Here is a 27,908-nt window from a genome sequence, read left to right as displayed (position 1 = left end):
TCATCAGAAGTACAAATAGACAGTGTACGTGACCCTTTCCTGACAGTCGCAGGAGCCATATCCGTAGCTGCATTATTACACATGTGCTAATAACAGGTCAGAAGTGTAAGTGTGAGAACAGGTTCAATGGAAGATTCTGGATGAAGATCTGTTGTACTTGGCAGGACAGAAGGAGAATTTATCACACGACATGTCATTTCATTTGTGTGGCTACACAATGGCTGTAATGCAGCATTACCGCATGTGGATTAGTGGGGAGACTTCAAGTGGCCAGAACGGGGCTGGAGCCTGAAGCCGCGGCCAGTGACCTCTGTGAGAAGCCGGCTCAGTAAACAGTGAGGACATTCTGGGTGCAGCCGACAAGATATAAATATTGGGAAGAGATCGAGAAGTATCAGAGCTGATCCCGACAGGACACAGGTGGGTTCTCTTCCCAGAAGAATCGCTTCTCTGAGCCCTAACCCTACTGAAACAATAACCCTAACCCCACCACTACTTCTATTACAGTTCCTAATACCCTGACTCACTGTACAACCCTTAACCCAATAATGCTAGAAAATGTACCCTAATATATAATCCCTATCCCACTAACCAAAATATACTAACTTTACTTGCATTACAGTCCCTAATCTTACTATCTCTCCATTTATCTTAAAATCCCTAACCCAAAAATACTAATGCTATGCTATAACCCTAGCCAAACCTTATTAAACCTTTCACCAATTAACTTTGATGTACAATAACCGATTTTTTAAATCGATGTGAATAATTTTCTGCCCAATGATGACAAAAGTATTACAGGAGTGAAACATTTATTGGCTAACCAGAAAATTATACTTTTGCGAGCTTTCAGAGCACAGAGGCTTCTTCTTCAGGCAAGATTACAAATAGATTAATAAGAAAAAAGCACAATATTTAAGGAATACTACCCCCTGAACAAATGTCCTACTGTAGTATTCCTTAAATGTTGTGCTTTTTTCTTATTAATCTATCTATATAATTTTGCCTTAAGAAGGAGCCACTGTGCTCTGAAAGCTGCAAACATTTTCTGGTTCGCCAATAAAAGGGATCACTCCTAGAATACTTTTGTCATCATTAGGGCAGAAAAGTATTCACACCAATTTACTTTATATTCCTTAACCTTAATAACCCTAATGTTACTAACCATATGACGTCTTCATTTATTTTATTTATAAGTTCCGTTCCTAATAATCATAAAATTACTACTCCTACCCCTACTTATTGTATACGTTCTATACCTAATAACCTTAATCTTGCTAATCTAAGCCCTGCTAATGTTATAACCCCAATTTACTAATCTTTGCCTTATTTATTTTACTGCTACCCACCCTGTAAGCCCTAGCTCTAATCCTACTAGCCTAAAAATTCCTAACCCTATTTACTCTAACCTCCTAACCGTATGTGTTCTAACTCCATGAACTCAAATATTACCTGTACGAACCTTATGAGCACTCACCCTCCAAACCCTAAGTATACCCCTTTTAACCCTATGAGCCATACTATTGCAAACCCTATCCCTTCTGACCCTATAAGAGATAACTTTACTAACACTAACTCCTAAAAAATATCTGCGGTATGAAGGTACAGACTCTCTCTACCATTTCTGTAACCCCTAAATCTAACCCTAACCCTTATTAATCCTACTCTTTCTAAACATATGAGCCCAGCCTCCTTCATACTAATCCTGGGATCTGCGAACCTTTTCCCAACTGTCACCAACCCTATTATTTATTATTATTATTTAGCACCATTAATTCCATGGTGCTGTACATGAGAAAGGGGTTACATACAGGGTTATAGATATCGATTACAGTGACAGACTGGTACAGAGGGGAGAGGACCCCGTCCTTGTGGACTTACATTCTATGGGATGGGGGAAAAGAGACAGAAGGTCGGGGCGAGGCGGCGGCTCTGGCGATGGCGAGGCGGCAGAATGGTTATTGTAGGCTTTCTTGAAGAGATGGGTTTTCAGGTTCCGTCTGAAGGATCCGAGGGTGGTGGATAATCGGACTTGTTGAGGCGTGGAATTCCAGAGGATGGGGGATATTCGGGAGAAATCTTGGAGGCGGTTGTGTGAGGAACGAATAAGTGTGGAGGAGAGAAGGAGGTCTTGGGAGGACCGGAGATTACGTGAGGGAAGATATTGGGAGATTAGTTCAGAGATATAGGGAGGGGACAGGTTGTGGATGGCTTTGTAGATCAGTGTTAGTAGTTTGAACTGGATTAGTTGGGGAATTGGGAGCCAGTGGAGGGATTTGCAGAGGGGAGAAGCAGGGGAGTAGCGAGGAGAGAGGTGGATTAGCCGGGCAGCAGAGTTGAGGACAGACTGGGGCGGTGCAAGAGAGTTAGCGGGAAGGCCACAGAGGAGGGTGTTCCAGTAGGCGAGGCGGCAGATGATGAGGGCATGCACAAGAGTTTTGGTAGATTGTGGGCTGAGGAAGGAACGGATTCTGGCAATATTTTTGAGTTGGAGGCGACAGGAAGTGGCAAGAGTTTAGACGTGCGGTTTGAAGGACAGGGCAGAGTCGAGAGTTACCCCGAGGCAGTGGATTTCAGATGCGGGAGAGAGCGTGATGCCGTTTACCATAATAGATAGGTCAGGTAGGGGGGGATAGGTGAGATGGGGGAAAGATGAAGAGTTCGGAACCCTACAATTCTTACTTCTTCTAATCTCACTGACTTTAACATCTTAAGAAAGAGCTAAAAAATCTGACTCCTCGCTCATGTTTGGCTCATATTTGACAGGTTTGTGAACATGATGGGACACTTCCTTGCCTCTCTGCTCTTTCTGGGAGCACTCGGCGCTGCACAGGTGAACTCTTACTGTGTGGAAAAAGGTAATGCGCTCTGCCCTGTGCACACTGAAAACACACGAGTGTGGAAACAATGCAATCAATATGTTATGTATAACCCATCTATCTGTCTATTGTAGTTAAATCAATTATTTGGGATTGGGCATCCAGGTTACATCTTATCTATCTATTACCTATTATTTACCTATTAGCTATCTATTATCTTTCTATCATCTATCTATCTACCTATTATCTATCATCTTTCTATTATCTATATATCATCTATTCACTGGGGAACACAATTTTTTAGAAGTTAGGTCAGACAACTGTTCTTAACTAATTTTTGGATGCTGAATCCAGAAATGATCTCAGTTTTTCTCTATCACGTCAAGTTTTTGAACTATAGGATTTTTGTCTTCTCAAAACTATGTAAACTACTGTACCTAAAAAGTGTTTTGTTTTTTTAAAATAGTACAAATATGAACAAAAAATGAAATATATAACAAATAGGCATGACAAAGTTGTGACTACTCTTACAAGTTGCCACGTAGCTCTATATGAGTCGAATTGTAATCAGATAACAAGTCTTATTACAGATATCAGTGCAATTGTGCTTCTCTGGCAGGTAAGTTGTGTAGGAAAAACTTGACGTGCTAGAAAAAAACTGACTACATTTTTGGAATCAGCATGCCAATTTTAGTATAAATCTGCTCAAAAACCGAACTCAACAGAAATTTTTTTTTCAAATTGTTCCCCTGTGTTCTATATATCAAATATCTATTTATCTATTATCTATCTATTGTCTATCTATATATTATCGATCTATTATCTATCAATCTATTATCTATCTATAATCTATCTGCCTATTATCTACCTATCTAGCTATCTATTATCTATATCTATCAATTTATTATCTATATTATATATCAATTATCTATCATTTGCCTATTATTTACCTATTATCTTTCTATCATCTATCAATCTATTATCTACCTATTATCTATCATCCTTCTATCTATTATCTATGTATCTGTCATCTATTATCTTTATATCAATTATCTATCTATATATCTACTATCTAATTATCTACTTATCTCTAAGGAAAGATAAATGTGTGCAAGCCTCTGATCTCTGAGTCTTTCTCCACCAATGACACAAATATTGAATTCTGCGCTTCCTCAGTGGTTGATATCTTTAATGGCTGACTGAAAGATTATAACAAGTAGAAGCTTTCAAGCCTAATTTGATGTCTTCTCTATACATAAAGACATATTTTCCCTGTAGAAAGCAATGAAATAATCTACGTGATACGAAATCTATAGGATGTGGAGATGTTTAATCACCATCCTTATATAAACAACAAAATTCACCCTAGTGAATTGATGTCCACCAACAAATATACAACCAATGTCAAAGTGAACATAAACAAAAATGACAAAAAAAAAAAGTATATAAAAAATAATTTTATTGAAAGTAAAAATAAAAAATACAAAATACAGAAAAGGAAAAAACAACCAATAATACTACACCATGTAACAAAGGATATATTGAATGAGGAGACCAGATCCATATAATATGAAAGATACTAAAAAAGTATATACTGAAAAAATATAACCCTACAAAGTGCAACAAAATGAGAAAAATAGATGACACAAAAAAATAAATAAGCCATCCATCTCAATAAAGTGCATATGCATCCATAATAAATAGTCTAACCTAGACAAAGCAAGTGCATAAAACTCTGGAAATACTAGTATCAGTGTGGAGATGATCTGTGACCCTCAAGGACTCTGACTCCAACGTACGTTTCGCCTAAATGGCTTTTTCAAGGAGTGAAAGGTAAGGTTATAGATTTTTTCAGTATATACTTTTTTAGTATCTTTCATATTATATGGATCTGGTCTCCTCATTCAATATATCCTTTGTTACATGGTGTAGTATTATTGGTTGTTTTTTTCCTTTTCTGTATTTTTTATTTTTACTTTCAATAAAATTATTTTTTATATACTTTTTTTGTCATTTTTGTTTATGTTCACTTTGACATTGGTTGCACCATGCTTATATACTTGATTAAAGTGTATTCATGACCTGTACAAAATTGTATATTACTAATAGACAACCCCATACTATACTAATATGTCAATTACTTAAAGGCAGTCTGTCACCCACTATAAGGCCGGCTTCACACTCAGCGTATGAAAATACGGTCCGTATATTACGGCCGTAATACGCTGAAATGTCCCGAAAATAGTGGTCCGTAGCTCCTCCGTAGGCAGGGTGTGTCAGCGTTTTTTGCGCATGGCATCCTCCGTATGTAATCCGTATGGCATCCGTACTGCGTGGTTTTCTCGCAGGCTTGCAAAACCAACATACCGCTATAGAAATGATCCATGTGTCCCAAAAAGAAAAAAAAAAAATATATATATATATATATATATACACTGTCTATATATATATATATATATATATATATATATATGTCAGTAGACACATATATGTATATATATTAATATTTTTTCCAGCGCTATACAGCTTGAAAGCCGGTAATTCAATTACCGGCTTTTTCTTTCTCCTTCCTAAAACCCGACATGATATGAGACCTGATTACATACAGTAAACCATGTCTTCTCTCCATTTTGTTTGCAGATTCCACACTACTAATGTCAGTAGTGTATATCTGCAAAATTTGGCCGTTCTAGCTCTTAAAATAAAGGGTTAAATGGCGGAAAAAATTGGCGTGGGCTCCTGCGCAATTTTCTTCGCCAGAGTAGTAAAGCCAGTGACTGAGGGCAGATATTAATAGCCTGGAGAGGGTCCATGGTTATTGGCCCCCCCCTGGCTAAAAATATCTGCCCCCAGCCACCCCAGAAAAGGAAGATCTGGAAGATGCGCCTATTCTGGCACTTGGCCACTCTCTTCCCATTCCCGTGTAGCGGTGGGATATGGGGTAATGAAGGGTTAATGCCACCTTGCTATTGTAAGGTGACATTAAGCCTAATTAATAATGGAGAGGCGTCAATTATGACACCTATCCATTATTAATCCAATCCTCCTCCCCTTGGGGCATTTCGTTAGACGTATTTTGCTAATAACATAATATTTCTGTGGTCCTTTGTTTACTTGCTTTTACACCCACACATCATATGCCCCCCGCAGCATATCGGCATTCATGTCGTGTGAATAGAGAACCTCTCTTGCACTTTTTTCTATATGGCGCTCTGCTACTGAGGTTTCTATCTGGCGCGTGCGCGGTTTGCTCCCCCTAGGGTTGCCGTTGCGCATGTGCATGTGCACCAGGACAACGGCAAGTCTTCTGGCTATAGCCACATTGTTGCACCTTCCAGGGCGTCTGCGGTCTGTGCCACACACCGGCTCGTATTTATCTAATCAGAGATACCTCTACCTTTACCTCAGAAAATACTGATGACCTCACTTCCCCTGACGAAGCTGCTGTGGCAGCGATACGCGGGGGGCTCTTGCCTCACCCCTTATTCTTTTCTCTCCTGGGCGCATCAATCCGCTGCACTCCCCCGCAGCTTGAGTGGTATTTATCTACCTAGAGTGGGCTTATTTTTCCCCACCTTGCGCTGTCCAGGCACAATTGCACGTTATTTGTTATCAGTTGCTGCCTATTTTTGTTGGACCAGGTCCACATAGGTATTTGGACACACATCCTGGTGGGGTTTATGTGCCAGCCTAATATTGTTATGTGCACATTGGGACTCAGGCTTTCCAGGCACCTAGCATGCTCAGACAATACTGTTATTTAATGTATAGCCGTATATATCATTGTGGGGTCGGTGCCTACATTCAAGCCCAACATTGTGATATCAATATTAGTATTTGGGCTTTCCAGGCATTGAGCATGCTTAGATAACACTTATTATAGTCATGCCTATTTCATAGGGCTTCAATTATGTGTGTATATGTTTGCAGCACATTGTGTGTCATGACATTCTTGTTTTGGTTCAATACTAGGAGACTTATTTAACCTATGAGCAGGAGACATTTTGTTATTTATATTTGTACAGCCTATTATATTATGCATATTTGCTTATAATTATAACGTTTCTTTGGTTGTACTACACTATATTTGCGATATATAGGTGTGTTGCTTATCAGTCCTATATCTTAGGCCCTTTTAAATGGTTTTATCTGTGTCTGTGTCTTTTGAGGTGCTATAATAAAAGTTTTCTGATTTTTTTTTACAATTTTCGGGTGTGCATACCATCATTAGTCTAGTCTCTTCTCTTTTTTGCTATATCTAGGCAGCAGTGACCCGGTCCATGGCCCAGGGTGTCCAATAAAAGTGAAATAAAGGGAAAATAAAGTTTATGGGGAATAGTTTGTGACGCCACCTGTGGTACTCGGCTGGGGCTGATGGTGATGCAGCAGAGTTGTTACAGCTCTCCACAGGTAGAGTTTAGTCCCAGGGCAATTACGGTGTTAAAGTCAATGATGGTGAATGTGGTGATGCAGGGCAGGTGGCCCAGCAGACAGGGTATGTGCACACATTCAGGTTTTCGCGATAAAAACGCATTAGAAAACGCCTACATATGAATATCCTATCATTTAGAGTGCATTCTGCAATTTTTGTGCACATGATGCGTTTTTTCCCGCAAAAAAACGCATTGCGGTAAAAAGAGCAACATGTTCATTAATTTTGCGTTTTTTTCACGTTTTCCCGCTATTCTATGCATTTGGAAAAAACGCAATAAAAAACACATCAAAACCGCCCAAAAAAAACGTGAAAAAAACGCATGCGGATTTCTGGCAGAAATGTCAGGTTTTTGTTAGGAAAATTTCTGCCAGAAATCCTGACGTGTGCACTTAGCCACACAGAGGACACAGCAGGGTGCAGTTTCCACAGTTTACTCACAGTTTGAAGTGCAGGCCGGGGCACTAGATAGAGATGACAATGGAGGTCCGGGGAGCCTGGAAGCAACTTAATATCCGCTAGCCAGATGGGTTTTGAGGCCTCCTTACTGCTCTATCCTCTGAAGTCCTTGCTGCCTAAAGCTATGCTCAGTCATCTGTTCCTTATTGGTCTGTAGTACTTGCCTGTATGGCAGACAGGCAGCATGAGCCTATTACAGGTGTCACTCCTTCGTGGTGGCTCCATGCTTTCTTTTGCTGCTGTGCCTTCAGGTGTTGTGATGAGACCTGCAGTCTCCTGCCCTCCGGATTTAGCTGCCGTGACTTCAGTACCCGCACAACCACGGACTCCAGCATCCAGTCTCTACCACTTGGCCCTGAGGTGAGCTTATCTACAGCTCCACTCCTCAGGTTCTTCCTTGACTTCCTCTCTGTCTTCTTCAGACTAACTAACTCCACCTCCAGGCCAGAACTTATATCAGGGAAGCTCCCCTGAAATCAGGTGTTAGAGCTCCCCCTTCTGGTCTGGAGTAGGAAGTGTAACAGCGTGTCCCTCCCCCGCCTGTGTCCCTGGACTGCCATGTAATCAGGCTGGAGTCAACAACCAGTAGGGGGGAGCCCTCCCCCATGGAGGGGTCGATCCCAGGACACAGAACAATAGACTCATGTGTTGGCTGATTCAATTGTCTGGTGACTAGCGAAGGGCTGGGATCTTAGGCTGAGGCGAGATCCCTGTGACCGTGTGTATTGTTGGAAGCTGCCACGTGGGACTGTGTTGTGTCCCTCATCTGCTGGATCTATTGAATTCACTCAAGGACTATTGCTATTTCCCTGGCGTCAGATTGCCAGGTGTTGCCCCTGGATCTACTCCCTTTCTGTGGACTCATTTTGGATACTGCAGAATTACTTTCATTTGCGTTGTCCCAGTTCCCTGTTCCAATATATCTTGTTGGATTGTTTATCGCCCTGGTGTCTCTTTCTGCTCTGTCGCATACCCCGTCACAGGAAGGATGTTGGATCTAAGCGTTTTCTAGTCAGGGAAACCCTCCTTGCTTCCAGGCATGTCATCACCCCCTATGAGGGAGGCAATGCCACTGTGGCAACCGGACTGCTGGGGTGCCACAAAAGTCTGCATAGAGTTTGCGAAAAAAACACATGAAGGACTTCCAGACTGTGAGAAATAAAATTCTCTGGTCTGATGAGATGAAGATAGACCTATTTGGTGATATTTCTAAGAGATATGTGTGGAGAAAACCAGGCGCTGCTCATCATCTGCCCAATAAAATCCCAACAGTGAAACATGGTGGTGGCAGCATCATGCTATGGGGTGTTTTTCAGCTGCAGGGACAGGATGACTGGTTGTCATTGAAGGAACATGAATGCAGCCAAGTACAGAGATATCCTGGATGAAAACCTCTTCTCTGCTCTGGACCGCAGACTTGGCTGAAGGTTCACCTTCCAACAAGACAATGACCCTAAGCACACAGCTAAAATAACAAAGGAGCGGCTTCAGAACAACTCTGTGACCATTCCTGACCGGCCCAGCCAGAGCCCTGACCTAAACCCAATGGAGCATCTCTGGAGAGACCTGAAAATGGCGTCCACCAACGTTCACCATCCAACCTGACGGAACTGGAGAGGATCTGCAAGGAAGAATGGCCGAGGATCCCCAAATCCAGGGGTGAAAAACTTATTACCTCATTCACAAGAAGACTCCTGGCTGTACGACCTCAAAAGGGGCTTCTACTCAGTACAGAGCCAATACTTATGACCATGTGATATTTCAGTATTTCTTTTTTAATAAATTTGCAAAAATGTCTACATTTCTGTTTTTTTTCAGTCAAAATGGAGTGGAGAGTGAACATTAATGAGAAAAAAATAACTTTTTTGAATTTACTAAATGGCTGCAATGAAACAAAGAGTGAAAAATGTAAAGGGGTCTGAGTACTTTCCGTACCCACTGTATTTTCAGGAAGTCCTTCTTGTTTGTCACCTGATCAGGTTCAGCAGACAAATTCACTCCCCCTGCAAATCTCCCAGCACAATTTGGTTCCTGCTAACACAACTTTATCTTTTTTATTTTCACTTTCAGGTTGGTCCAGCAGATGGTGGATGTTCGCTTACAGTTACTCCGTCTCTCTACATTTGCTCCATACTTACACCATACTTACACCATACTTAAGCACTCCTTCCATGTTTTCATCTCCTGATGGGCAAGCCTTTTCTTCCCATTCCACTTATGGAACACATCTCCCATATCTCATCCACATGCATCAAATCACAGAGTCTTTGAGTTCATGGAGACCTGTGAATTTCAGTAAATTTGACTCAAAGGAGATGCTTTTCGGATTGATTAGATCATCTATGGCTATGTCTCATGTATCAGGGTTACGATCTCTTCTTAAGTCAGGGATATAGTCTTCATATATGAGGATAACGTTTTGTGATGTTTTATATTTAAGGCTAAACTTTTCCTTCTGCAGGAAAAAACATTGCTCTGGAGGGCAAGGCGAGTCAGATCTCTGTCTATCATGCCAATGGGAATGCTATCAATGCTATTGATGGTAATCGTGATGGAGCTTACCGAATGAAATCCTGTATCTTAACCAAAAGTGATACTTCTCCATGGTGGAGAGTCGATCTTCATGAGCCACAGAGAATTGGAGCTGTGGTTGTTGTGAACAGAAAGGACTGCTGTTGGGATCGTCTAAAAGGGGCTGAGGTTCGAATTGGAAATGACACCAGGAACCAAAATCCAGTGTAAGTAATATACTGGGAAAATATGTTCTCCCATGACTAAGGGTAAAATGTAAGCATATAAAAAAAACAAAGAAGAATGAGTAACCAGTAGTGTTGAGCGATACCGTCCGATATTTGAAAGTATCGGCATCGGATGGTATCGGCCGATATCCGAAAAATATCGGATATCGCCGATACCGATATCCGATACCAATACAAGTCAATGGGACACAAATATCGGAAGGTATCCTGTAATGGATCCCAGGGTCTGAAGGAGAGGAAACTCTCCTGCAGGCCCTGGGATCCATATTCATGTGTAAAATAAAGAATAAAAATAAAAAATATTGATATACTCACCCTCTGACGCGCCCTGGTTGTCACCGCTGCAACCGCCATGCTTTCCTTCCTGAGAATGAGCGCGTTAATGACCTTCGATGACGTCGCGGCTTGTGATTGGTCGCGGTAGCGTCATGTGACCGCTCACGCGACCAATCACAAGCCGCCACGTCATTGAAGGTCCTTAACGCGCTCATTCTCAGGAAGGAAAGCATGGCGGTTGCAGCGGTGACAACCAGGGCGCGTCAGAGGGTAAGTATATCAATATTTTTTATTCTTTATTTTACGCATAAATCTTAGTCCCGATACCGATTCCCGATATCACAAAAATATCGGAACTCGGTATCGGAATTCCGATACAGCAAATATCGGCCGATACCCGACACTTGCGGTATCGGAATGCTCAACACTAGTAACCAGAGATCAACAAACCAAGAAAAAACAAAAGAACCTTGCATCCTATTGCTTCACCTTTAAGATAAAACTTAGTATTTATTTATTCACTTAAAAAACATTATACCATTCAACATGCAAACAACTGTGCTAAACTGAATCTACCCCTCACACTGTTAAAACTAACTAAACCTGCCTGACAGTGGAGGTTGGCACCCTACAATATTCACGAGATAGGCGCCCCCGCTCCACGGCGGTTGTCTATGAAACTCCTATCTGTCAACTATGAATAGTGTGATACCAAATAAGCCACCATTCAGACATGACAGGAAAATGAAATGGACATAAAGATAAGCGGCAGTCATTAGGCCTGTCCCACACATCCAGATAATTCCGGTACCGGAAAATCAGTACTGGAGTTATCCGTGTCCATGTGCTCCCGTGGCACATCAGTGTGGCACACGTGCGGCAGCCGTGTGCCGACTGGGTACCACACGGACCGTGCAGGAGACAGCGCAACAAGTAAGCGCTGTCCCCTGCTTTGGGTGCTGAAGCCCAATTCATTTCTTCTCTCCAGCAGCGTTCGCTGGAGCGAAGGAATGAAGAATCATTTTTTTTTTTTGCGGTGTAAATAAAGTTCCCTGTAACCAACCCCCTCCCACCCCCTGTGCGCCCACCCACTGGAAAGAAAATACCCGGCTCCCTCGATCCTTCCTCTCAGTGTCGCAGCTCTTCCTGTATGAGCGGTCACATGGTGCCGCTTATTACAGTGATGAATATGCGGCTCCACCCCTATGGGTTACAGGGAACTTTATTTACACCACAAAAAAAATGATTTTTCATTCCTTCGCTCCAGCGAACGCTGATGGAGAGAAGAAATGAATGGGGCTTCAGCACCACAAGCTGGGGGGACAGCGCTTACTGTTGCGCTGTCTCCTGCACGGCACACGGACTGCACACGGACAGCATCCGTGTGCGGTACGTGTTTTACATGGACCCATTGACTTTAATGGGTCCGTGTCATCCGTGCGCTCCCACGAACACTGACATGTCTCAGTGTTTTTCAAACGGACACACGGTCCGTGAAAACACGCTGATGTGCAGAGACACATTGATTTTAATGTGTCTACGTGAGTCAGTGTCTCCGGTACGTGAGGAAACTGTCACCTCACATACCGGAGCCACTGACGTGTGAAACCGGCCTTAGACAGTGTGAGAGAGTTACTATGTTACTATGAATGACATGATAACACAAAGTGAAAAAGTGCATAGTAATCACATAGTACCTCACTACAGCTGTTCCCTGCTGATCTTGTCAGCCTGCCTAGCTGCCGTGGTTGGCACCCAACTGTTTAGCGGAAGTGGTGCCCCCACTCCTCGATGGCTCACCCTAATAAAAACCCTACGGATAAGGTAATATTGAAAAGGGTGTAACAAATTAGGCCCAAACATTGTGGTCATAGTAGCTAGTGTCGGACAGGATGAATACAATTAAAGCAAATAACTACAGAGTACCGATGTAAGAGTGTGGTCTCATTTTGCATCAAAAAGATAACAGATGTAAAAACGGGGTACACATCATTTCTGATGTTTAAGAGGCGCTTTCTCTTACACATCAGAAATGATGAGTACCCCGTAGTGAGGTACTATGTGATAATTATGCACTTTTTCACTTTGTGTTATCATGTCATTCACTCTCTCTCACACTGCCTAATGATTGCCGATTATGGTGGCTTATTTGGTTTCACACTATTCATAGTGACAGATAGGAGTTTCATAGACAGCCGCCGTGGAGCGGGGGCGCCTATCTCGTGAATATTGTAGGGTGCCAACCTCCACTGTCAGGCAGGTTCAATTATTATTAACAGTGTGAGGGGGAAATTCAGTTTAGCATGGTTGTCTGCATGTAGATTGATTGGTATAATGTTTTTAAGTGAATAAATAAATACTAAGTTTTATCTTAAAGGTGATGCAATAGGATACAAGGTTCTTTGGGTTTTTCTATAATGTTAGCATACACATAACCACTAAACGACTAAAAACAGTGTAAGTTTAGATATTACCATTAAGTTAGTGTAAGTATACACAAGACCACTAAGCAGGGGTGGATTAAGGGTAGCCAGGGCCCCAGGCTGTTCAGACACTGTGGGCCCCGGTCATGCGACGGGGTCATCATATACCTGAACCAGATTATTTCAGAAAAATAGTTGCTGTGTGAAACTATAACCTGTCAAATACCCATTGATCTAGTCAATTAACCCTTCAGTTAGGAAGAAAAAACCCAAAACAAAAAACACAATACTATAACTATCAGTGCCAGTATTCACAGGAGATATGTAGTTAGTATGCAGTGTCTGTGTAGAGGTAATACAGTGATCACCGGTGACATTGTACACAGGACCTCTGTATATAGTATACAGTGTATAGTGTCAGTGTATAGGTAACACTGACTCACCAGTGACGTCTCTAGGTGAAGTCTTTGATCTTTCATCCAGCACAGACCGCCATCACTTCATCCAGCCAGGACTCGTCTCTGCAGGAAATAACACAGTTATCTCGAGCTCCGCTTGCAGAACACATTACCTAATTTTTCCCAATTTCTACATTACACCACATGAAGAAAAAGAGGCGACATAGTGTCACTCTGCACAGTAACAGGACCGCCCCCCCCCCCATTTAAAACAGTGTCCTCAAAAAATAAATACATCACTGCAGTAATAATATCCCTTAATTAGCCCCTATGGTACTAATAATATCCCCCATCCTGGCCCCGTGTGTCTCATTCCTGGCTCTAGCCATATGTTCACCCATCCTGCCCTCATGAGTATCCATTCTGCCCCATATGATCTCCTCATCCTGCCCCATCAGTCTCCATCATATCCATCCTGCCCCATGATCCTGCATGATCTGTCTCCAATTTTGTCCCATGTCTTTCATTCTGCCCCGTGTCTCAATCATGCCCCATATCTACTGTACATTCTGTCCATGTCTCCAATCCTGCCCCATCGGTCTCCAGTTCTGCTCCCAGTGTGTCCAGGACCTCTGCCCCCAGTGTGTCCAGCATCTCTGCCCCCAGTGTGTCCAGCATATTGCCACCAGTGTGTCCAGCATATTGCCCCCATTATATCCAGCATATTGCCCCCCAGTGTGTCCAGCATATTGCCCCCATTATATCCAGCATATTGCCCCCCAGTGTGTCCAGCATATTGCCCCCCAGTGTGTCCAGCATTGCCCCCCAGTGTGTCCAGCATATTGCCCCCCAGTGTGTCCAGCATATTGCCCCCCAGTGTGTCCAGCATATTGCCCCCCAGTGTGTCCAGCATATTGCCCCCAGTTTGTCCAGCATCCCTGCCCCGAGTGTGTCCAGCATATTGCCCCCAGTTTGTCCAGCATTCTGCCCCAGTGTGTCCAGCATATTGCCCCCAATGTGTCCAGCATATTGCCCCCAGTGTGTCCAGCATTCTGCCCCAATGTGTCCAGCATATTGCCCCCAGTGTCTCCAGCATATTGCCCCCAGTGTGTCCAGCATTCTGGCCCGGGCCCCCCGGATTGCCGTTCGCAATTTAAAAAAAGAAAAGAGTTCTCCTTACCTGTCTGGGCTCCTTCGGCGAAGCAGCTCACTCCAGCAGCACATGCTGGCGACTGACAATGACGTAGGACACCGGCCACGTGCGCGCTGCGGCTGATGCCAGCTGCCAGCCTTATGGCTGGTGGCTGTTAACTATTGACGTGCGGGCGCGCGCCCGCACATCAATAGCGTTTAACTGCCGCAGCCAGGGCCGTATTTAGAGTTTCTGCTGCCCTAGGCACTTTTAGTGCTGCCTCCCCCTTTGGTGAGTATGACACTATCGGCAGTGACTTTGGCAAAAATCGCTGATGTGAAAGTCGCCTTTTGCAGCAGATCCGACAGTTTTTCCGCATCTGCCGCGTAATGGATCACTTAGGGCAACACTGCGTTCGGCCTCATTCATTCCCTATGGGACTTACAGACATGTGCGGCTCTTGCGGTTTTGCCGCCATCCGGCAAATGCGGTACTTGCAGCAATGAGAAAAAACACTACTAGCAGTGTTTTATGTATCATCGTAAGTGCAAAACCGCAATTGCCGCACATGTTCGCAAGTAGCCATCACTACCTGTCCCTGCACCTTGCTAGCTCATCCCTATCCAACCCTCCCTGACCTAAAACTACACTATAAAGCTTCAGAAAAGCAATTTATTAACTGCCATATTCCTATGATAATGAGGGCTCTAGGCTACGGCGTAGACTGGGACGGGCAGTCTCCGGGTCTCCATCCTCTCTGTGCACACCCTCAGTCCCTGCCTCACTGCCTGTGCACAGACCTCCCTCCACCGGACCCGGTAATCACCGCTCGCAGTAGCATACCAGCAGAGGTGTATCTAGGGTTTCTGGCACCCGGGGAAAGAATTCATTTTGGTGCCCCCCCTCCGCCAAGGACATATGTGATTTGCACACTCAGTCATGTGCCCACGAGCTCCTCTCCCTAATGCTCTCAATGTTCAGTGAAAAACTAAGAGAAGCAGAAGAGAAGCTCGATGTCACAGGACCATAAGAGTATGTGTCCACGTTCAGGATTGCATCAGGATTTGGTCAGGATTTTTCATCAGTATTTGTAGCCAAAACCAGGAGTGGAACAATTAGAGGAAAACTATAATAGAACCATATGCTCCACTTCTGTATTTATCACCCACTCCTGGTTTTGGCTACAAATACTGATGTAAAATACTGACCAAATCCTGATGCAATCCTGAACGTGGACACACACCCTAAGTCTGAAAAATCGCATATGAGTGACGTGTCCATGTGACGACTACTGGAATTTGCAGAGCTGAATCCTGACATCGCAGCTTCTGAATTCTCACAACGCATGCACTGCACTTTTAGGATTCTCCCTTGCCGGTGGACGGTCATGTCAGCACAAGTATGTGATTTGTAGACTTCTGACCACATTCTGACTAGATGTGCCCGGCCTCGCTCAGTTCATTTTCATTGACGGAGGTCACGCATGTCTAGTCAGCACGTGATCGCATTAATGTAAATCCCCAGCATGAGAGAATCCTGACAGCGTGCAGTGTGCACTGTGAGAATTCAGAAGTCTGCAGTCACAAAGAATGACTGCAGACTCATCACAAGCCTGGACATCCCCTTTAAAAGGGACTCTGTCACCTGAATTTGGAGGGAACAATTTTCAGCCATAGGGGCGGGGCTTTCGGGTGTTTGATTCACCCTTTCCTTACCCGCTGGCTGCATGCTGGCTGCAATATTGGATTGAAGCTCATTCTCTGTCCTCCATAGTACACGCCTGCGCAAGGCAAGATTGCAGATTGTGCAGGTACAGTATGTACTACGGAGGAGGGGGGGCGGGAAGGGGGGAGGGAGGAGGGGGGGTGGAAACTTGACCCCGGAGTTTTATAAAATAAAAAAAAAAAAAAAAAAAGAAAAAACCTAGCTCAAGGGCGCCCCCCCGCATCCCGCCGCCCTAGGCACGTGCCCTCAAGTGCCTAGTGGCAAATACGGCCCTGGCCGCAGCGCCGGTAGGGGCCCGGTGAACAGATGAGACGGGGCCTGATACGGACCCCCTCTGCCCACCGGGCCCATAAGCCAGTCAGGGCAGTAATGCCCTGATGGCGGCGGGCAATCTGAGTGGTAGCCCAGGGCCCCCCCACACCACTGGGCCCTGGGCTACTGACCAGATTGACCCTATTATAATCCGCCCCTGCCACTAAGTGACATAGGGATATAGTGTAAATGCATACCTGACTATTAAATGACCGAATCCAATGTACAGAGGGATCAAATGCTTCTTTCTCAGTGCCAAATGAAAAAAAGTGATATGGAGTATGGCCTGTGTGTAGAGTGGCACTGGAAACTAATATGCAGCACCCCAAAGATCTGGTCGTTGCAGTATGACACTCTGCCACTAAGGGGAGTGATGGTACCTCTGATGGCACTGAAGGAATTCTACTGACCAGGTATCACCAGCACACATTACACTTCACACTCCGGCCACTAGGGGGAGCAAAAGACTTTATTTATTGGGCCACTCCTCACACTGGTAAAACTAGGGGTTGGATAGGAGGTTAGTCAGAAGCTGACTGGGTTGGATTCAGGCAACATCCCGTGGCAGGGGGTGCTGCAGGGAGAAGATTCAGGGGGGTCCCTGTCAGGCGTGGGAACCTGGCAGGTGCCTAGCGAACAGAGCAGAACGTATCGGAACCGCGCCTGCACACCCCGCAGCGGTATCCTAAGAGACAGACACAAAGCGAAGGATATTGTGGAACAGTGTAAATGAGATCAAGCACAAAGGAGAGCCAGTAGGAGTCGTGCCATGAGTCCGAGGCAACATCCTACTGAGGCGCGTAGCCGGTGGCCGGAACACCGCGAAAGTAACTGACTCTAGGCCTTACTTCGAACTCCGCAGGACAGTTAATTATAGGTTGGCTGTCTACCTTAAATTTCCTACGAAGACATAGGGGGCAACGCGTGGAGAGGGGCGTCTCTAGGGTCCCGGAAGAGCTCTGAGCCTTCCCGTCATACGAGTGCGTCCTAGCCATAACATATCGGGGGGACGAGAAACTAGTAACATCTGAAACAAGAGAGAGATAACTAGAAAGAACGAATGAACGAGAACAGAAGTTGTGAGGACTATACTGAATGCTCAGCAGGGTAGCACTACAACACACAGGCACTAGTGGTAGGCACTGATTTCCACCTGCAAAGGGAACTCTGGAAGTGCCCATCGGACCGGCCGGTCTCAGATAGCCCTGTTAAACGTGCTCTGGATTGCGGTTCCTGAAGTCTTCAGTAAAGAGGTAAAGAGACTGCAACCTTGTGTCCTCGTTATTGACTGCACCTCACACCATCACCATCCACCTTACTGGGAAGCCCTGGGGATATACTTCACCTGTGGGAAGGTATACCACCCAGCTGCCATTCCATCACCCTAGCAGACCCCACAGCAGCGTCGGTCACCCTGACCGAACACCACAGGTGGTGTCATGAATCCCTGACAGACTGTACCACCTTTATTGGACGCCCCTTAGCAGGGTCGCGGACTGGGTCCAGCCACCGTGACAGCCTCAGAACCGAACCAGAGAGGCCCGGTACCGAGAACTCGTGGTCCTGTGTCTGGGGGCGCTCCAACTACACAAAGTGATATCGAGTGTAGCCTGTGTGTAGAGTGGCACTGGGACCTAATACACAAAGTGATATGGAGTGCGGCCTGTGTGTAGAGTGGCACTGGGAACTAATACACAAAGTGATATGGAGTGTGGCCTGTGTGTAGAGTGGCACTGGGACCTAATACACAAAGTGATATGGAGTGTGGCCTGTGTGTAGAGTGGCTCTGGGAACTAATACACAAAGTGATATGGAGTGTGGCCTGTGTGTAGAGTGACACTGGGAACTAATCCACAAAGTGATATGGAGTGTGGCCTGTGTGTAGAGTGACACTGGGATCTAATACACAAAGTGATATGGAGTGTGGCCTGTGTGTAGAGTGACACTGGGAACTAATCCACAAAGTGATATGGAGTGTGGCCTGTGTGTAGAGTGACACTGGGATCTAATACACAAAGTGAAATGGAGTGTGGCCTGTGTGTAGAGTGACACTGGGACCTAATACACAAAGTGATATGGAGTGCGGCCTGTGTGTAGAGTGGGACTGGGAACTAATACACAAAGTGATATGGAGTGTGGCCTGTGTGTAGAGTGACACTGGGACCTAATACACAAAGTGATATGGAGTGCGGCCTGTGTGTAGAGTGGGACTGGGAACTAATACACAAAGTGATATGGAGTGTGGCCTGTGTGTAGAGTGGCACTGGGAACTAATACACAAAGTGATATGGAGTGTGGCCTGTGTGTAGAGTGACACTGGGACCTAATACACAAAGTGATATGGAGTGCGGCCTGTGTGTAGAGTGGGACTGGGAACTAATACACAAAGTGATATGGAGTGTGGCCTGTGTGTAGAGTGACACTGGGAACTAATACACAAAGTGATATGGAGTGTGGCCTGTGTGTAGAGTGACACTGGGAACTAATACACAAAGTGATATGGAGTGTGGCCTGTGTGTAGAGTGACACTGGGATCTAATACACAAAGTGATATGGAGTGCGGCCTGTGTGTAGAGTGACACTGGGAACTAATACACAAAGTGATATGGAGTGTGGCCTGTGTGTAGAGTGACACTGGGAACTAATACACAAAGTGATATGGAGTGTGGCCTGTGTGTAGAGTGGCACTGGGAACTAATACACAAAGTGATATGGAGTGTGGCCTGTGTGTAGAGTGGCACTGGGATCTAATACACAAAGTGATATGGAGTGCGGCCTGTGTGTAGAGTGACACTGGGAACTAATACACAAAGTGATATGGAGTGTGGCCTGTGTGTAGAGTGACACTGGGAACTAATCCACAAAGTGATATGGAGTGTGGCCTGTGTGTAGAGTGACACTGGGAACTAATATACAAAGTGATATGGAGTGTGGCCTGTGTGTAGAGTGACACTGGGATCTAATACACAAAGTGATATGGAGTGCGGCCTGTGTGTAGAGTGGCACTGGGACCTAATACACAAAGTGATATGGAGTGTGGCCTGTGTGTAGAGTGGCACTGGGAACTAATCCACAAAGTTATATGGAGTGTGGCCTGTGTGTAGAGTGGCACTGGGAACTAATACACAAAGTGATATGGAGTGTGGCCTGTGTGTAGAGTGACACTGGGAACTAATCCACAAAGTTATATGGAGTGTGGCCTGTGTGTAGAGTGGCACTGGGAACTAATACACAAAGTGATATGGAGTGCGGCCTGTGTGTAGAGTGGCACTGGAACCTAATACACAAAGTGATATGGAGTGTGGCCTGTGTGTAGAGTGGCACTGGGAACTAATATACAAAGTGATACGGAGTGCGGCCTGTGTGTAGAGAGGCACTGGGACCTAATACACAAAGTGATATGGAGTGTGGCCTGTGTGTAGAGTGGCACTGGGACCTAATCCACAAAGTGATATGGAGTGTGGCCTGTGTGTAGAGTGGCACTGGGAACTAATATACAAAGTGATATGGAGTGCGGCCTGTGTGTAGAGAGGCACTGGGACCTAATCCACAAAGTGATATGGAGTGTGGCCTGTGTGTAGAGTGGCACTGGGACCTAATCCACAAAGTGATATGGAGTGTGGCCTGTGTGTAGAGTGACACTGGGAACTAATACACAAAGTGATATGGAGTGTGGCCTGTGTGTAGAGTGGCACTGGGACCTAATCCACAAAGTGATATGGAGTGTGGCCTGTGTGTAGAGTGACACTGGGACCTAATACACAAAATGATATGGAGTGTGGCCTGTGTGTAGAGTGGCACTGGGACCTAATCCACAAAGTGATATGGAGTGTGGCCTGTGTGTAGAGTGGCACCGGGAACTAATACACAAAGTGATATGGAGTGTGGCCTGTGTGTAGAGTGGCACTGGGACCTAATCCACAAAGTGATATGGAGTGTGGCCTGTGTGTAGAGTGGCACTGGGACCTAATACACAAAGTGATATGGAGTGTGGCTTGTGTGTAGAGTGACACTGGGAACTAATCCACAAAGTGATATGGAGTGTGGCCTGTGTGTAGAGTGGCACTGGGACCTAATCCACAAAGTGATATGGAGTGTGGCCTGTGTGTAGAGTGGCACTGGGACCTAATACACAAAGTGATATGGAGTGTGGCCTGTGTGTAGAGTGGCACTGGGACCTAATACACAAAGTGATATGGAGTGTGGCCTGTGTGTAGAGTGACACTGGGAACTAATACACAAAGTGATATGGAGTGTGGCCTGTGTGTAGAGTGGCACTGGGACCTAATACACAAAGTGATATGGAGTGTGGCCTGTGTGTAGAGTGGCACTGGGACCTAATACACAAAGTGATATGGAGTGTGGCCTGTGTGTAGAGTGGCACTGGGACCTAATACACAAAGTGATATGGAGTGTGGCCTGTGTGTAGAGTGGCACTGGGACCTAATCCACAAAGTTATATGGAGTGTGGCCTGTGTGTAGAGTGGCACCGGGAACTAATACACAAAGTGATATGGAGTGTGGCCTGTGTGTAGAGTGGCACTGGGACCTAACCCACAAAGTGATATGGAGTGTGGCCTGTGTGTAGAGTGGCACTGGGACCTAATCCACAAAGTTATATGGAGTGTGGCCTGTGTGTAGAGTGGCACCGGGAACTAATACACAAAGTGATATGGAGTGTGGCTTGTGTGTAGAGTGACACTGGGAACTAATCCACAAAGTGATATGGAGTGTGGCCTGTGTGTAGAGTGGCACTGGGACCTAATACACAAAGTTATATGGAGTGTGGCCTGTGTGTAGAGTGGCACTGGGAACTAATACACAAAGTGATATGGAGTGTGGCCTGTGTGTAGAGTGGCACTGGGACCTAATACACAAAGTGATATGGAGTGTGGCCTGTGTGTAGAGTGGCACTGGGACCTAATACACAAAGTGATATGGAGTGTGGCCTGTGTGTAGAGTGACACTGGGACCTAATACACAAAGTGATATGGAGTGCGGCCTGTGTGTAGAGTGGCACTGGGACCTAATCCACAAAGTTATATGGAGTGTGGCCTGTGTGTAGAGTGGCACTGGGACCTAATACACAAAGTGATATGGAGTGTGGCCTGTGTGTTGAGTGGCACTGGGACCTAATCCACAAAGTTATATGGAGTGTGGCCTGTGTGTAGAGTGGCACTGGGACCTAATACACAAAGTGATATGGAGTGTGGCCTGTGTGTAGAGTGGCACTGGGAACTAATACACAAAGTGATATGGAGTGTGGCCTGTGTGTAGAGTGGCACTGGGACCTAATACACAAAGTGATATGGAGTGTGGCCTGTGTGTAGAGTGACACTGGGAACTAATACACAAAGTGATATGGAGTGTGGCCTGTGTGTAGAGTGGCACTGGGACCTAATACACAAAGTGATATGGAGTGTGGCCTGTGTGTAGAGTGGCACTGGGACCTAATACACAAAGTGATATGGAGTGTGGCCTGTGTGTAGAGTGGCACTGGGACCTAATACACAAAGTGATATGGAGTGTGGCCTGTGTGTAGAGTGGCACTGGGACCTAATCCACAAAGTTATATGGAGTGTGGCCTGTGTGTAGAGTGGCACCGGGAACTAATACACAAAGTGATATGGAGTGTGGCCTGTGTGTAGAGTGGCACTGGGACCTAACCCACAAAGTGATATGGAGTGTGGCCTGTGTGTAGAGTGGCACTGGGACCTAATCCACAAAGTTATATGGAGTGTGGCCTGTGTGTAGAGTGGCACCGGGAACTAATACACAAAGTGATATGGAGTGTGGCTTGTGTGTAGAGTGACACTGGGAACTAATCCACAAAGTGATATGGAGTGTGGCCTGTGTGTAGAGTGGCACTGGGACCTAATACACAAAGTTATATGGAGTGTGGCCTGTGTGTAGAGTGGCACTGGGAACTAATACACAAAGTGATATGGAGTGTGGCCTGTGTGTAGAGTGGCACTGGGACCTAATACACAAAGTGATATGGAGTGTGGCCTGTGTGTAGAGTGGCACTGGGACCTAATACACAAAGTGATATGGAGTGTGGCCTGTGTGTAGAGTGACACTGGGACCTAATACACAAAGTGATATGGAGTGCGGCCTGTGTGTAGAGTGGCACTGGGACCTAATCCACAAAGTTATATGGAGTGTGGCCTGTGTGTAGAGTGGCACTGGGACCTAATACACAAAGTGATATGGAGTGTGGCCTGTGTGTTGAGTGGCACTGGGACCTAATCCACAAAGTTATATGGAGTGTGGCCTGTGTGTAGAGTGGCACTGGGACCTAATACACAAAGTGATATGGAGTGTGGCCTGTGTGTAGAGTGGCACTGGGAACTAATACACAAAGTGATATGGAGTGTGGCCTGTGTGTAGAGTGGCACTGGGACCTAATACACAAAGTTATATGGAGTGTGGCCTATGTGGAGAGTGGCACTGGGACCTAATACACAAAGTGATATGGAGTGTGGCCTGTGTGTTGAGTGGCACTGGGACCTAATCCACAAAGTTATATGGAGTGTGGCCTGTGTGTAGAGTGGCACTGGGACCTAATACACAAAGTGATATGGAGTGTGGCCTGTGTGTTGAGTGGCACTGGGACCTAATCCACAAAGTGATATGGAGTGTGGCCTGTGTGTAGAGTGGCACTGGAGCTTAATACACCCTGAGACACTGAATAATAGGGAGTGTGGCTTTTATGCAGAGTGGTTAGGTCATTTGGCCTTCAAGTCCAGTTTTTCCGAACCCTTAGTCAGTAAGAGCTGTGGTCTAGATTGTTAGACTTTGTGGACTAAGACGGCAACCTGGTATGGCCTGCACCAGGACACCTGAGGTGAGTGTGGGCCTGATTATTTTTGTGCCCTGGCCCTGTACCTGTGAGAAGTTTTGTTGCACTGCTGTCGTGTGATATCCTTCACATTTTCTGATCTGATGAGGTAGGGCTGTGTTCATTGTATTGGGGGCATCTTACAACGACATTGATTATAAAAGTCTGGATCTCACATTGAAGAAACCTGTTAACCTTCCAGTGTCAGTGTTAATCAATGCTCTAAGCCGTGTTATGTATGTTATGGGGTTGAAGTGCCAAATTTAAATCCTAACCTGCTAACATACAAGCTTATGCCTTACAGAATCCTAGGAGTGAAGAGCTGGACATCTGGATTTATAGGATTTTTTTGACGACTTTACAACACGTTATTTAGCAGTAATAACTGCAGATTTAATTTGCTCCACAGTTGAGATGTGTGGTATCATTTGTGTTTTGTCTTTCTTTTTAGATGTGGCACTATTACTGAGACTGAACCTGGACTGGTCACCAGAATATGCTGTCCTGGGATGGTGGGACGCTATGTCAGTATTGTAATCCCTGAACGCGAAGAGATGCTCAATTTATGTGAAGTAGAGATCTATCCGGAGGGCGTTGAGAAGCCGTGTGTGTGACCTGAGGCTGAAAATTGCCTTTTTATGCTAAGAAATTCCAAAGAGCCAAGCTCAATGATTGATTGCTAAAAATCCAATGAATGAACACAATCGTAAAAGTAATAAATTTGAGAACATAAACGGCCTCATTTCTTTTCCTTTGTAACTATTTCAGGTGGGCTAACCCTAACCCTGAGTCTCTACTAGATGAGGTTTTAATAAAACTCCAAATGTAATTAGAGCAAATAAATGGATAAGAATAATTTAATAATCCCACTTTGATATTATAACTAGTGATGAGCAAGCATTAAAATGCTCGAGTGCTTATTAATTGAATCGAACATGTCGGAGGCTCAGACAAGCCCGACTTGAGTAAAGAGTAGGGATGAAAGGACCCATGGATGGTTGAGATTAGCCCAACTAGAGTTAAAAGTTTCTGCCACTTACATTGTGTTGTTTTATACACAGGGCCTGAGTTTTGGTTCAGTCTCCCCCCAAAAAAGTGAGATTCAAATTCTCACAAAGTGGATATACTTCAGTCCTGTTAGTTTGTCGTATGTCAGCCAGCCACTTTCTGCCACTTAAATTGCGTTGTTATATACACTGGGCCTGAGTTTTGGTTCAGTCTTCCCCCCAAAAAAGTGAGATTTAAATTCTCAACAAGTTTATATACACCTTCTACCTAGTTTTACAGTAACATATAACGGTTGTTATTTTGGTTACATTTTCTCAAAAATGAGGAAGTCTGGTGGAAGAGGCCGTGGGCGGTCGTTGCCAGCTGGTATTGATGGTGGTGGTGGTGCATCTGGTGGTAGTGGCAAAAGCACAATAGCACCTAAGGCTGGAGGTGTTGAGCCAGCGTCATCATCTGGCTACACAAGGCCTCGAAGGCTCCCTTATCTGAGAGTAGGAAAACAGCTTTTAAAGCCGGAGCAGCAGGAAAAATATTTGCCTCTAGCTCTTTCGCCTCCTCTTCAGAAAGTTCCAAATATAAAAGCAGCGAGTCGTCAGTGGATGCTCCCGGTCAGGAACAAGACCTTGTGTCCTTCACCCAAACCAAAAGTGAAGGAAGCGTCAGGCGACACTACAGGTTACTCCATGGAGCTCTTTACACATCCATGGAGCTCTTTACACATACCATGCCTGGGTTAGAAAGGGAAATTGTTAACTGCCCATTACAAGATGAATCGGACATGGAGTGCACTGATGCACAGTCACAGCTAGATTATTATGCTGTTCCATTGACTCAGATCACTACATTGCCCTTGCAGTGTACTGAGCCAGAATCTGACCCTGATGAGACTATGGTGCCCCATCCTGAATGCTATAGCACCTTACACGGTGACACAGAAGAAGGTGCACATGACATTGAAGAGGAGGTGATAGATGACCCAGTTGTTGACCCAGATTGGCAGCCATTGGGGGAAGAGGGTGCCGCTGCCAGTAGCTCAGAAGCGGAGGAGGATGATCCACAGCAGCCATCTATATCGCAATAGCTGTCATCTAGCAGGTCAAAAACGTTTGTCAAAAACAAAAGCAGTTTTAGGACAGTGTGGCCATCCGGTGAAAGTAGCACAGTGCGCAATGCCTGAAAAGGTATTCCATAGTAGGAAGAGTGCAGTGTGGGAATTTTTTAACCAAGATCCGAATGATCAGTCAAAAGTTATCTGTAAGAAACGCTCAAAGACCTTTAGCAGAGGGAAGAATCTTCAAAAGTTAAATACAACGTGCATGTTTAGACATTTAACCAGCATGCACTTGCAAGCCTGGACTAACTAACGTCCCATACCGTTGGTGCACCTGCTCAGAATGAAGGTAGTCAGCAACGCTACATTGCTTCCCTCACTGTAAGCCCACCAGACACCACCATCAGCAAATGTGGAGGTATCGTCGCAAGGCCAAAGCAGTCAGGGAATCACAAGGGTATTGGTAGGAAACACTGTATGTAGGCCAACCCTCTCTCAATCCGCCATGTCCACCACCACCACCGCTAGTTCCACCATATGCAGCTCTCCAGTCCAGCTCACTCTACAAGAGACTCTCGTTAGGAAAAGAAAGTACTCATCCTCTCATCCGCGTACACAGGGTTTGAACGCCCACATTGCTAGACTAATCTCGTTAGAGATGATGCCCTACCGGTTGGTTGAAAGTGAAGCCGCGCGTGCGGCCTCAGGAAGATGGCCGCGCCCACCGATAACCAGAGGAATATATTGTAACGCACAGCTCAGGCCCTATTTAACGGTATTTTTATCTCAAACTGAAAAAACGGGGTGACAGGTTCCCTTTAAACTGCATTGAGCCAACTTTTTTGTTTAAGGCCTACTACCTGTGTCTGTCTGCGCCACTCAAAACAGCTGTCCTCCTCTGAAAAAAAGCTGAGCTTCAATTGTCAGGTTTTCAGCCTATAGGAATTTGAAAACTGCATTGGGACTACTAGTTTGGTTTGGTTACTAACGGTGTCTGCCGCACCTTTGTGTTCTGCTGGTTTGTTTTCCTGAGCTTCGATCTTCAGGCTTTCGGCCTATATTTTTAATAGGCAACTGCATTTGGCTTACTAGTTTGGTTGGGGCGTAATAACGGTGTCTGCCGCTCCTTGCTGTTCTCCACTGAACAAAGCAATGCCGCCTGTTTAATACTGTTACCAATTTTGAATTGCATTTAGCCTACTTACTTATTTGGGCCTATATCTGTGTTTCCTCCTCATCCTGCCCATTGCCCAGCCAGTGCTAGATGACACTGCTGGTACATTGACCCATAACGCAGCATTCCCCGTGCACGCTACACTGCAAGATTGTGACCCTGCTGAAAGTCAGGTCCCCCTTCCCGCATACCATACCACCTTACACGGGGACAAAGAGGAAGGTGCAGATGAAAGTGCAGGTTCCTTCATCAGGTGGGGGGGGGGGATACTTGTTGGCGACGTCACTGGCACAGGCCCCTCATAGTACGCAAAAGTGTCGCTGCCGGTGGGAGACACCCCCGCCGTGCAAACACACCGCCGTACTTTGAGGGGCCCTGTGCCAGTGCCAATGCCAACGAGTGGGCCCCCCTGCTTGCTCAGGAACACAGCACTTGCAAAGTTGAAATACTTACCTCTCCCTGCTCCACTGCCGTGATGTGGTCCACATTTCCTGGACCCACTAAATACTTGAGCCAGTCCTACCCCCCACAACTTTAGCCAAATGACCCCCAATTTCCAATGCCTAACTATTATAAGGGAAATTAAGATTGACAAGCTTCAGTAACAAGAATGGATGTTTTTGCCATTACAATGGGCAATGTAGGTGTTTTCCTGGCCTCCACTCACTGCCGACTATGCTTCCCCATTGACTTGCATTGGGTTTCGTGTTTCGGTCGATCCCCGACTTTTCGCGATAATGGGACAATTTCACTCGACTTTCACAGGGTCAGGGTCTAACGGGTTAGGTTCTAACGGGTTAGGGTCTAACGAGTTAGGATCTAACGAGTTAGGGTCTAACGGGTTAGGTTTAGGGTCTCACGGGTTAGGGTCTAACAGGATAGGGTTAGGGTCTAATGGGTTAGGGTACGGGTTAGGGTACGGGTTAGGGTACGGGTTAGGGTTAGGGTACGGGTTAGGGTTAGGGTACGGGTTAGGGTTAGGGGGTTAGGGTTAGGGTACGGGTTAGGGTTAGGGTTAGGGTACGGGTTAGGGTTAGGGTTAGGGTTAGGGGTTAGGGGTAGGGTTAGGGGTTAGGGTTAGGGTTAGAGGGTTAGGGTT

At 45.4% G+C, this 27,908-nt stretch overlaps 1 protein-coding gene across 1 annotated transcript; it reads left to right on the top strand.

Moving 5' to 3' along the window:
- The first annotated feature begins 250 nt into the window (after positions 1 to 250).
- LOC138641560 (fucolectin-like) lies at positions 251 to 24,310 on the top strand. The gene is made up of 4 exons (XM_069729023.1): positions 251 to 420; positions 2,767 to 2,858; positions 10,172 to 10,448; positions 24,028 to 24,310. The coding sequence occupies exons 2-4, from the start codon at positions 2,777 to 2,779 to the stop codon at positions 24,188 to 24,190; spliced, it is 522 nt and encodes a 173-aa protein (XP_069585124.1). The 5' UTR covers positions 251 to 420; positions 2,767 to 2,776; the 3' UTR covers positions 24,191 to 24,310.
- Positions 24,311 to 27,908: the final 3,598 nt, after the last annotated feature.

This window comes from Ranitomeya imitator, chromosome 6, assembly GCF_032444005.1.
Source record: "Ranitomeya imitator isolate aRanImi1 chromosome 6, aRanImi1.pri, whole genome shotgun sequence".
Classification (NCBI taxonomy): domain Eukaryota; kingdom Metazoa; phylum Chordata; class Amphibia; order Anura; family Dendrobatidae; genus Ranitomeya; species Ranitomeya imitator.
The sequence above is the reverse complement of the archived record's forward strand: the minus strand, read 5'-3'. Positions and strand labels throughout refer to the sequence as shown.

Coding starts and splice junctions, on each gene's coding strand:
- LOC138641560 (XM_069729023.1), top strand. CDS start 2,777: ATGATGGGACACTTCCTTGCCTCTCTGCTCTTTCTGGGAGCACTCGGC. Junction 2,859..10,171: donor CTCTTACTGTGTGGAAAAAG/GTAATGCGCTCT, acceptor TTCCTTCTGCAG/GAAAAAACATTGCTCTGGAG. Junction 10,449..24,027: donor ACCAGGAACCAAAATCCAGT/GTAAGTAATATA, acceptor CTTTCTTTTTAG/ATGTGGCACTATTACTGAGA.